Here is a 12,556-nt window from a genome sequence, read left to right on the forward strand (position 1 = left end):
CTCCTCTTTTCATCTGGCGAAGGGTAAAGGAGCATCATCGTGTACAAAGAGCTGTAGTCCAGGTGAGGAAAAAAGGAACTCAAAAAGGAACCTCATTTAATTTTTCAATTATTCTTAGCAAAATGAATGCTGAGCTAATTGCTAGAGAAAACTGATACTTAGTGTTGTAAAAAATAAGCAAAAATGATCATCCTAAAGTCTCATTTCTTTTTCTGCACTTAGGGGCCCTTTTATATTATATTGCTTTTATTAAAATCTTTAGATAAAATGAAAAAAGAAAGAAAGAAAACACTAGCTAGGGGGCCAGCCCAGTGGCTCAGTGGTTAAGTTCATGTGCTCTGCTTCAGTGGTCCGGGGTTCACAGGTTTGGATCCTAGGCGCAGACCTATACACTGCTCATCAATCCATGCTGTGGTGGCATCCCACATACAAAATAGAGGAAGATTGCCACAGATGTTAGCTCAGAGACAATCTTCCTCAAGCAAAAAGAGGGGGATTGACAACAGATGTAAGCTCAGGGCCAATCTTCCTCACCAAAAACAGACAAACAAACAAACAAAACACTAGCTATTGGAAAACAAGAGAAAAATAGTGGAAAAGAACTTGGTACCCAAACTCCACAAAATTTTTCAGGTGACTTGTCAATTTCCTTCACCAAATAAAAAGAAATATGACAGCCAAGAGCAAGTCTAACCTTTCTTTTTTTTCCAGAAAGGAAAATGACCAGTTATTCCAGAAAAGCAAATGAAAGGAAATGGAATTGTCTTCTCACCAACTAAGCCTCAAATAAACAAAAAGTATCTAACAATTCAAGGTCTGAACTTGGACCTGGTAGGAGATATACACTGAAGCAATTGCTAGAACTCCAGAATGTGTCAATCTGGGAGCCTATAAGAAATGATGGATAAAATTTTTTCGGCAAGCAATGCTCCAGGTATGTTTCATCATTGAAGTTGGCCCTGCGCCGGCTCAGGAACTTCCACAGCAGGGCGGCCAGCCCAGGGCTTCCATAGAGAAGGGCTCCATGTATGGTTTAAGCAGATGGGAGGGTGGGAAAGGATCAAGAATAGTTTCCTTTGCTTGCATGAACAAATGGGTTGGTGAGAAAGATAAAAGGGGAATCAAAAAGACCGCTCAAGGAAACAGATAAATGAAGGAGTAGAAATACAATTCAAAATTCCTCCAAAGAGAATTTCTTCTAAGAAAATGCCGGCATTTTCAGCTAAACCGGCAGTCAAATGGAAACGACACCCAGTTGAGGTCAAGTTATAAATATAAAGCACAAGACAGAGCAAAGGCCCTGGGGTGGGGCCTTTTAGTCCCAGGTTTGCTGAGCCTCAGTATCCCCCTGTGAAGAGAGAGGAATGCCTCCTGCTCTATACTAGAGCAAAAAGGCCAACAGAGTCGTCACCCTGCCCGCTCTCGGCCACAGCCACTCTATTTGACTTGGGAGAGCTGCCTTTTCAACCCTTCTTTCAAATACTTGAGACGTATTTTATAGACAATCATTGAGTGAGCAGCTGTTTCTAACTCTGTCTTGAAAGAATTACTCCAAAACCAGGACGATGAAGGGGATCCAGTTAGAAAAAATATTTGTGAGATGACAATCAATTTAAGGAGCCTCATCAAAAAGATGAGTTCATGGCTGGTCAGGAATGATGTAAGAATTTTCCTCTGTTTCTATAAGAAATGGGGTAAACTCAGGTCATGGTGGAAGCTGGATGAGCAGGTAAGCAGCTTTGATGGCAGCGTGGTGGACTGTATTCCATTTCTTTCTTTCATTTTCGTGTCTGCTTCCTGTGATTGAATCATAGGAAGTTAATATGTCAAGTATTTACTTCCTGGGAGTCTAAGAAAGTACCTTTATTTACAATATGCCATCAAACAGGGCCATCACATTCTGTTAAATTTGTGAGGAGAAAAACATGACAAGTGCACCGTATTTCTGGAAAATAGATTCCAAGCATGGAACAAAGAGCCAGGCGTCTCTTTCCTTTCTTCACACAAAACCACGGGATATACTCTAGCTCGTAAAAGTAGCTTTGGTTTGGGCAAATTCTCACAGAATAATGCGTTTTAAGCACCTCCATTGTGCAATATAGTTTTGATCGAAAGCATAAATAGACATAAAAGACTGAAAACGAGCTCTAATTTCCAAGCCTATTGAGAAACGTGCAGAGAAATCGAGGGCCGTCAAGGCCTCAGGGGTTCTGGACTTGCCAGCACTGCCTCGTGTGGGGGAGTGGCTTTTGTTAAAGAACTGGAAGGGGCATTCCATTGACTTTCTGGATGGGGAAACTGAAGCTCAGAGGGGTTGGCTCAAGCTCACATGGCCAACAAAGCCGGGGCCCCAAACCAGAACTTCTGACTGGTAACCTTGCTGCTTTGTGACCTCTGGGGCCCTAATGCATGTGTTTTGAATGTGATTTCTGGTTTAATCTGGAGAATACCTGACTTTTCTCACAAGGAACTCTCTATTCACTTAAATAATTGCTTGAATATAATTCTTGCAGCCATATTTTATGATAGAAAAATAGACAGTTTATTTCCGTGGCCTGATAAGATCCCCAAAGATTCTCCTGATAATGGGGCAGGAGGAAGCCAGCTGTCCCAGGTCTCTGCTGGCTGCAGCCATGGGGACCCAGTCTTCCAACCCCCGCCCCTTGCCCCTGGCTACTGGGAGACGGCAGTGGTACACACGGCGTAGTCCTGCGTCTGTGTGTTTACTCCCAGAGAGGGATTTGTGGCATTTTCAGACCACTGTTGAGCTGGAACATAATAACTTGCCTGAGGAACCTGTAGAAGGGCTTAATGGCGTTTACCCGAGAGGAGAGGTGCAGTGGCAGCCCTTTTGCTCCCGCAGAGGCGGGTGCTGCCAGGTCAGCCCTGGCAGCTCCCCTTCTAGGGCGGAACCTGGGTAAACCTCATCCCAGGGAACCAGGGAGAAGCTGTGGCATGTGGTTAGGAAGGAGGGTGGAGCACATCAATTCTGGTCCTCGGATAATAATAACAATAGCAGCCCTTTATTGAGGGCCTATTTTTTCCTAAGCCCTAGACTAGGTATGTTAAGTTTAATATCCAAATCCCGCAGCCATCCTGAAAGACAGGTATTATTAACATGATTATCATCGTCATTTTACAGATTAGGAAATCAAGATTCGGAGAGCTGTAGTAACTTCCCAACATCACACTGGTAGTCAGTGGCGCAGATCTAGACTGAGCTGTTTGACTCATGCTCCATGCTGCTCCGGGCTAATGAGTTTGAACTTGACTTGGTGGGATATGGTATCAGCGCTGTATTCATAACATAGGTTAACCTGAGGGTTAATTTAAGCAAAGTCTACAAACAGAAGACAAGTTGATGAGACTGAATTTTCACAAACAGCTAAAATAACTGTTCTGCCTCCTTTTGAGTAAGATGTTAATTGTGGAGAATCTCCCTATGAGACAGCAGCTCAGAAGAAAGAGAAACACGTTCACTCAGAGGTCTAGAGAACTCCATTTGTGAGGCAAGACTGGGCGAGTGGCTTGTTGCAAAGAATGGGCTCAGCAAGAACGTGGAGCAGGTTCATGGAAACAGGTTTCCACCTGGGGAGAACCAACCACTGGTCTCCTCCCCACGTGAGTAGGCTTCCTGCCTCCCCTCCTTCTGTGACTGGCAAGCAGAAGCCAGTCATGAGGGCTGGAACCCCTAGCCACCCGCTTCCTTGTAACTGCGCCTCCCTGGCCCTTCCTCTCTGCGCCCCGATACCCCCCGTAATGCAGCACCGGAGTCTGTGGATTTGGGGCCAGAGTTTTCTAGCATCTATCCCTTTCCTTTCTATTCCTATTGAACCTGCCAACATTTAGACCCTTGTGACTTCTCCCTAATCAATGCTGTTAGGTCAATCTTTCTAAAACAGGACTGTGTCACTCCTGTGTCTCTACAAATTATCCAATTCCCTGTTTTCTACTGAATTAAATCCTGACACCTTCACCTGATACTCAAAATCCTTACAGATTTCCCTGAACACAGCTTTTTAGTCCCTTCTGCTCTAACAGTCAACCCTAAATGTGCCACACTGCCATCCTCACTTCACCCAAAGCACATCTAATACTTTCCCACGTTCTCACCTTTACCTGGGACCTTTGCTCTGCCTTGAAAAATGTAATAAGCAGACCTTGGGTTTGTTGGGTACTGCCTAGTTTTCAAAGTGGTTTCACTTACCTTATTCCATTTGAAAATTGCAGTTACTAGGCGGGGCAGATATGATTATCCTCGTTTTACAGATTAACAAACAGTGGCCCTGAGCAGGCCCAGCACCTGTGGCTCCATAGCCGGGGGGCCGAGGCAGGCCCAGGAGCCCGAGCTTCATGTTCGCTCTACTCGCGGCTCTGTGTTGCTCTTCTCCTTTGTCCGGCCTTTCATCTGGCTTCCTCCAGTTTCTACTTGTCATATCCTACCTTTTTCTCAAAGTCCAGCTCAAATCCGCTAACTCCATGAGCTCTTCCACAAAAGCCCTGATGGCTCCTTTTCTCTGAGCTCTTACAGCTCCTTGTCCAACTTACCCGGCACTTTGAGCAATTGGGGACAAGGCCTGAGAGTTCCTGGATAAGGGTGTGAGGCTGGCGTAGATCAAGATTTTAAATCTTTTTGATCATGACTCCCATTAAGAAACACATTTTCTATCACAAACTAGTGTATACACACACACACACACACACACACACACACACACACCCCTGAACAGGTTTCATGAAATAGTATTGACTTCTAATTCTGCAATGCAGTATTTTATTCTCTCTAGTCTACTTTCATTTGTTAAAAAGTTCTGGTTAGGAACCCACTAAATTGATTTTGAGAACCACTAATGGGTCCTGATTAGCAGTTTGGAAAACTCTGGTTTAAATCTTATGTGTCTCTTCTAAATGGCCTAGACAGCATTTTCAAAGGTTTGCGAAAGACCGAGTGAGCAAGTGAGATTTGTTCATCAAGGATTTCGTCTGAATTCCTAACAGGAATACAAACAGTTCTCACAAAGGCTGGGCCAGGAAGGAAGGGCCTCAGCTGGAGAGCACCAGCTTCCACTTGCTGGAAGGCCAAGGGTAGGCATTTGTTTTCCTCCAGCTTCATTGAGGTATAAATGACAAATAAAAATTGTATCTATTTAAGGTGTACAACGTGATTTTCTGACGTACGTATATGTTGTGCAATGATTACCACACAGGCTAACTAACATCTCATCACCTCACCTAGTTACCATTTTGTTTTGTGGTAGGAACACTTAAGATCTCCCCTCTTGGCACATTTTGAGCACACAATGCAGCATTTTTAACTCTAGTCACCACGGTCTACAGAAGGGCTCCACAACTTTCTCATCCGGCACAAATGAAACTTTGTACCCTTTGACCAACATCTCCCCATTTCCCCAACCCCCAGTCCCTAGTGACCACCATTCTAATCTCTGCTTTCACGAATTTGACTGTTTTAGGTTCCACATATAAATGAGATCATGTAAGGACAGGAATTCTTAAAGGGCCAGTGATGAAGGACGAGGGTGCATGCATTTCACAGCGGGACATCTTCACAGGAGGGGGATGTGTGGGCACCAGAGAGCTGGGGAGGAAGAGTCCTCAAGAAGGCATGTCTGTAGACTGAGAGGAGACTGATGTGCTCGTCATAACCCTGAATATGGCAGGAAATCAGCTAGAATTTAAAAATAATAAAAATGTAATAAAACTCCTTGTTTATATCTGCATAGTGAGTCTGAGGGCCTTCAGGCCTACAAACCTGTCACTGAATTTAGTATCATTTCAACCTTATGAAGCACTTGATGTTTGCAAAGTGCTTGTACAATTACCAATTACCATCATGTTCATCTTCTGAACATTTCAGTTCAGAGAAGGCCTGAGGACTTCAGGCTAAGAGTAAAAGAAAAAAGGAAAGGAAAAAGAATTGGTCAAGCTAAAGACCCAGCTTTTGACCTTGTGCCGCTGGAGCTGTTTAAGATGTGGGGTACTTGCTTCTCAATGGGGTCCCCTCTTCCCTCAGCACCTGGAGTCTGCAGTGCCTGCAGCTGGCCTTGGGCAGCCACACTGCTCTTGGGAGCTCCGGGTAGGATCTATGTCCGCATGAAGCAGCGGAGGGAAAGGCAAAGGGCTTGGCAGCTGCCAGCAGAGGGCTAGGCGGTAGTGAGGATGCACGTGGGGAGAGGTGCTCGAGGTTGCTGGGAAAGAGTAGTGAGCAAAGGACAAAGCAGTTACGACCTTTCCTGTTGCAGGTATACACCCACGGTAAAGGGTTGGGATCGACTTGCTTAGGAGCCTGTGCATAGAAGCCAGAACTCAGCTCTGGCCACATTTATGAGCAACAGGTCAGTGAAACCCAACACACTGGTGGATTTCAAGGAATCCCAAGGAAATGGCTTCAAGGTATGTCAAAGGCAATGGTTTGAGGATGTGTCTGTTTCCTTGGGTAAAAGGTTAGCTCTCCTGTGCTTCTTCCCCTACACTTAAGAGCCCACAGCCTCAGCTACCACTGGCAAGCAGCTGTCCCAGGAGACTGAGTGTGGCCGAAGGGCTGGCGGCATTCTGTTTTATCTGGTTTACCAGTTTAGGAACAAAAAGCAGGCTTTTCTTTCAAAGTGAATTTTACTTCATCATTTTCCGTGAGATCAGTTAAAATCTCTGTCAGAGGTTCTCCCCCTTCTCACCAGGGATAGGTCAACACCAGGAGCTGAGCTGAGAGGCTGAGCTGGCTTTTTAACTAGAAAGCGTTCTGGGAGACCCGCACCATTACACCGTGGGATCACGTTCGCCGCTGGAAATTTAAGAATCTACCTCTGAGTGAAATGATAATTTATATTATCATATTCAGTGTTCCAAAATAGACAAGCAGAACATTTCTGTCCTTTTATCTACATAGAAAACTTGTGGGCGTCTTCAGGAGCAACTGTACAGAAGCATGCTCGGTTTATTGCTCTCCCTGTCACACCACCTTCCACGCGACCACCAGTTGTCTTCATTATAACCAACTGGACTGTGTGACTCTGCTTAAAGCGCTGTGTTGGTCTCCTGCTGGCAATAAGAGAAAATCTTTTTTCTTGACCACAACATGTTTGGTCCTGCCCCGTCTGTCCATGATAACTCTCCAGTTTTACTGTCCACTGATCCAGTCGCTCTGAAACTCCCACCATTTTCTGAACACCTCATACCCTATTTATGCCTTTGCCTGAGCTGTTTCCATTGCCAGAAAGTCCTTCACATCCTTGGCTCAGCTCCTTATAGATTCTTACATTTTTCTCATCTATTTCCAAACTTACTTCTGTGTGGCTTCCTTGATTTTCCAAAGCTGGCTAGCGGGCTATGACCCCCTCTGGTTTCCATAACTCTTTTTGCTCATAACCTTAGTATAGCTCTTAGTGCATTGGTGGCTGCTGTCTCAACCTCATTAGGATGCTGGCATCTTGAGGGCAACCACCATTTATTTGTCTCTGTGGCTTCAGAAGAAACTAGAAGACATACTTATATACTTTTTTCTAGGAAAGAAGTATTAAAACTAAATTCAGTTAAAATCATTGAAGAAAATTTAAACAAAACACATTTTTTTTCAGGGGAAGATATATTAAAACTAAATCCAATTCTGGAAGCATTAAATGTGTAGGTACCTGATAAATTACTGTCATACAGATGAATCAGATTTGTGACAGAAAGGAAACTTTGGAAGACTCTTAAGCATGTGACACATTGCTCTACCTTTAGCCCTCTGAGTCACTCAACAAAAATATAAAATTAGTAGCAGCGAGAGAGAATTCTAGTTACACTGGGTATAGGGAATGAGAGTCTCGCCCTTTGCTTCAAAGGCTGACTCCACTCTTCCCTGGAGACTATCTCCTTTCTCTTCTTTCTTCCAATTTTGTGCCTTGCAGGCGGGTTTATTCCGGCTCCTTTCAGCTATTCATGCCACACCTGTCATGGGACTTTCCTCCATGTTATTCCTTCTGCTCAGAATGCTCTTCCTCCCTTTCCATTGTTTAATTTCGTGTTAGGAAATCCCAGTTCCTCCACGGACTCTTTCCCACATGACTGGAACAGTATTTATTTCTCCAACAGTCTCTTCCTCCCTTAACCGCCAGCGCACTTATCTCTTTGCCACTCTTATTTATGAGTTGGTTTGACAGGTGGAGAATATGTCAGCACCATCTACCTTGTGAAGTGAACTTTAATTAGGGCAGGGCCACGTCTGTCCACGTGCTTTGTGCTGTGCTTGCCACAGCTTCACATGCAGACAAGGGCTGAATACTGTGGTCCACGAGTCAGACCCGGCCCGTGTCTCCCTGTCAGGTGATAATATGTGAGGCTGGCAGCCACGGCTCATGCTGATAACGTGTCTCTAGTAGCTCATGAATTTGTTGGCTGCCTGAAAAAGTCTTGGCTCCTGCAGTTGAGAAGGAGTGACCAAGTAGCAAATAAAGAAAATTCAAGTAAAATACTCTTTTTTCTAATGGGGAAGAAATATTAAAACTAAATTCAAAACTGGCAACATTAAGGTAATACATTTATTTTTGTGAGTCTTAACATTTTTTCCCTTCTCCCTTTTTCCTAATAAAATGATTCCATACCGACCTAGAAATCTTCAAATATAACATCACACCACTAACGACAAAACATGATGGCTTCACCTGAAAGGTTCAATTGAAAGATCTCCTTTATCACAAGAAGGCGCGAGAGGAATAATCGTCTCCAAAGGCTGGCATTGCTTCCATTGTGAAACAGAAAAATTGCTGCACTTCTCTATCAAGGCAAAATTGCTATCTGTGGTGTAATTTCCAGAAAAATAATGATGAGACGATGGACTGTAACTTAGAAAAATCATAAATGAGTCAATCACATGTGCAGAACTGGGCACACAAAGGAAGGGCCAAACACCAGCTACATCCATTTACTCGAGATCCAAGAAGAGGAATTAGGGCTCATTTACAGCTTAAGTGGAACCTTTGTTTATGGAGACTGAAGACTTTCTAACGGCATTAAAATATGGCTGTTGCAACTAAAAATTATCACAAGCATACAAAATAATGAGTATTTCGGTCGCTCAGAGACAATAAATGACAATGACGACTGAACGCATTACATGATGCCCCCATTTAACAGATGGAGATATCAACGGGCAGTAATGATAATAATAAATCTCACGTTATTGAGCACTTTCCTAAGTGCTTCACGCTAAGTCACTTAATCCTCAAAACAAACCTATGAAGTAAGGACTTCTATTATCCCCATTTTGCAGCTGAGAGCCTGAGGCACAGAGGGCAAAGAACTTTCCTCAAATTACACAGCTAGTAAGTGGATAAGCTACAATAGCAAATCAGTAACTCCTGACCGCCAGACTCTCCCCTGTCTGACAAAACCCAATGGTGGAATGTCTCGGTGCATCTTTCTTTATATCATAGTCACGTTCCTGAAAAGATATCTGCAAATCAGAAATTGAAAAACAGAACCAGATTGGAATGTAAGCTCTGCACGAAATTGTCAGTGGCTGTACCCCTGGTGCCCAGGAGAGCACCCGGTCAAGGTAGGCTCTTGATAAACGTGTGATGAAGAAATAAGTAGATAGAGAAATGAAGAGAGTCTAATATAGTGCTTTTCAGTGAGAAAGTGATCATTACGTTTTTAAAAATTGGACTTAAAAGAACTTATTTTATGAATCTGTTCTAGAAGAGCAGGGGTCACTTTCTGATTTCTCGTTTATGTGAATCCATATTTTCATATCATTTTCTTAAAGTAAAGATGAAACGAGAAAGCATTCTCATGTAATAGAAATATTATTAAAACTTTTACAGGGAAAAGGCAAAACAAATCAGGGATGTCAAATCTCTTGTGGAATCCTAGGATTATTCTAGAAAACTCAGCTATCATCTTGGGATCCACAACTTTGCCCATTCACAGTGGGGGATCCCACATGTTCGGGCAACAATTTACAGTGTCATACTTGTAGCCACTTGTCAGGGCTCCAGAAGAGTTTTAGTCCAATTACAGAACATTGCAAAGTATTTAGGCCATACGGTCTTGAGAAAACTGTTCTATTTAACTGTTTTAATCATGTTTTGGCTCTGAGAGGCAAGTGAACAAGTTACCATCATTAAGAAGTTGTTTTAATAACTTGTCAACTTTTCTGATGGATTTAGTCACAACAAAGGATATTGTTTATTATTCCCATTATATGGAGGAAGAAATCATGGGAGACCCAAGTTATGACCCGAACGAGAGACTGGTACTGGTAACATTCTCCTACATTGATTCTTACCAAAATTCATGGGAACACAAGGATCCAGGAAGCCAGTATTTTCTTCTAGGGAGTTTTAATTTCATTTCACTTAGGTGCTAAGTCAAGGGCTATCTACAAGATCTTTCTATACAAGCACCTGCGAGGCCAAGGACGAGGAACAGCCAAGTTGAGTACCCAATGGATTAACTACCTGGGTAGGAGTGGGGGCTGCACTGCTGCCCAGTGCAAGGTAAGCTCTTCCCTAGACCCAGCTTCCCAGGGGAGCAATTAAAATGCCATGTGCACCCTCATGTGGGATACCATTGGGGCTGTATTTAGGGAGAGTCTTTAGAAAGTTGATGGCTTAAGTTTGTTTCAAATAGTTTGAAGTTTTAGTGCTTTCTGAAACCACTCAAGGAGTTATCTGGTTACATTGTACAAGTGAAGGTTACAAATGATTTTAATTTATCGCTCCCTTAAAGAGGCCCTCCCATTAAACTCTGGTGATGCCAGTGACTCTCTTTCCTATGCTAAGGACCACCTGTCATTTCAAAGGACTTTGGGGTCATGATTCATTTTAATGAGGCAGGTATGCAAGACTTCATGAAGGTCCTGCCTCCCAACCCGACCCTCTCTGTTAGTACCTAGTCTACAGCCTGGCACATAGTAGGCGCTCAATAAAGGTGAGTGCGAGCTGTCTTACTTACATTCTGTGCTATCTATCCTGCTTGCTGCTGAGAGTAAACAGCCCCACTCCAGACTGCTGAAGCTTTTCATGAGCCACGGAAGAAGCCATCACATGGAAGTATCAATTGTATGCCAGGCACACTTACAACAGTAGCATCACACATATATTAATGCTGCCAGAACTCAGCGGCTGGACCACCCACACCAGGACCCTTGGGATCTGCGGGTGGACAGAGCCTGCTCCCTGATTACGAATGCTGGCTTCAAGCGCAGCAGTAACCTTAGACGTGCCTTTTCCCTCCTCTGGGCTCATGCTTCATTTATAAAACAGGGCTCATAGAGCTAACATTCCTTGTTCCTTTGAGAGTTTTTTGTGAAGTAAACTCAAGTCATTCACAAGGCCACAGTCCTACCCCGATAAATAATTCATGGATGCCTCAGCTAGTCAGAATAAGAACAAAAATAAGGGATCATCATTTAGAATGGAAATTGCTGCTCACAATATTCATACCTATGATTTAAAATAAGCGTGACTGTGTGGGATATAATGAATTCTGCCAAGTTTTAGGAGGGGAAGACACCCCCCTTTTATTAAGACTATGATGCCATTACATTTAAATCCATTAACTACTTGATTCCAAGTGTCATTTTGAATGGTCCTGATGTTTGTGTTTACTTTTCCGAGATTGCAGCTCCAGCCTGTCACTCTTCGGTATAGGAGGGGGTCTGGTATCTGCCACTTTCTTGGCCAGGTTCTTTAATGGAAAACTCAAGAGCTGTGGTGTCCACACCCACCGTGGGCCTTTCCTTTTGCTGGTAACACCTCAGTGCGCTCTTCATTCCAAACCAATGATGGGAAGGAAGTCTCCATTCACATGGCTTTATGTAATTCTAGTACTGTGTCAACTTGCCAACCCATTGTTATCTTTGTGCTTTCTTTACAAGTATGTAAAGTGTTGGCAACCACATGATAGCTCCTTCTTTTCAGTTGATACAACAACCCGGAAGCTCTCCGAACCCTGTCCTTACAGGAAGTGTTAAAAATGATTGTAGGCTGCCCTTTTTAATGTGGAAAAGGTCATTCTTATACTGTGTCATTCCCATTTGTAAGACCAATATATACACACGCTTAAGGAAAGAGATGATAAATGATAGAGAGGAAAGAGACTGTAGGAAGCAGACAGTCCGGCAGGATCATTAGTCACTGATGAATAAGGCAACCTAAGATTCCCACGCTGGCTGTAACACTGTGAATCCAAGCAAATCATTTTATCTGGTGTCTTAAAATATGAATAAAGGGACATCAATTTCTGCTTCTAATCTTCTCATTATAGGAGATTGTTAGTGAGGATGATAGGTGGCTGTAAAATTTTGAGTTCTGTATACTAATAAACTCAACACATGATTGGTGAGGTAATATGTATTCAGTCACCAAGACAGAGAATGGCTTCTAAGCCAGGGCCAGGCTTGAATGTACCAGACTGGGTGTACTAATTGAACCTAAGAAAGGGTGGTCCAACCATAGGAAGGAGGTCAGTGTGGCAACAGCGATCCAAGTGTGTCGTGGTGGCTGTCTCTGCTTAGGGACAGGGACACTGAGGCTAGGGGGTGGATGTCTAGATG

General features: G+C 43.5%; 1 protein-coding gene across 2 annotated transcripts in view; it reads right to left on the minus strand.

The window, feature by feature from the left end:
• The window catches only part of SLC9A9 (solute carrier family 9 member A9), a 510,438-nt gene that overhangs the window by 77,755 nt on the left and 420,127 nt on the right, over window positions 1-12,556 (minus strand). Inside the window, exon 15 of one of the 2 annotated variants that reach the window (XM_046685217.1) lies at window positions 8,612-8,762. The exons of the other annotated variant lie outside the window; for it this stretch is intronic. Within the exon in view, the coding sequence (XP_046541173.1) occupies window positions 8,657-8,762 (106 nt within the window). The 3' untranslated portion in view covers window positions 8,612-8,656. Of the gene's footprint in view, window positions 1-8,611; window positions 8,763-12,556 lie in introns of those variants that run through there. 2 annotated transcript variants of the gene reach the window in all.

Source organism: Equus quagga, chromosome 1, assembly GCF_021613505.1.
Source record: "Equus quagga isolate Etosha38 chromosome 1, UCLA_HA_Equagga_1.0, whole genome shotgun sequence".
NCBI lineage: Eukaryota > Metazoa > Chordata > Mammalia > Perissodactyla > Equidae > Equus > Equus quagga.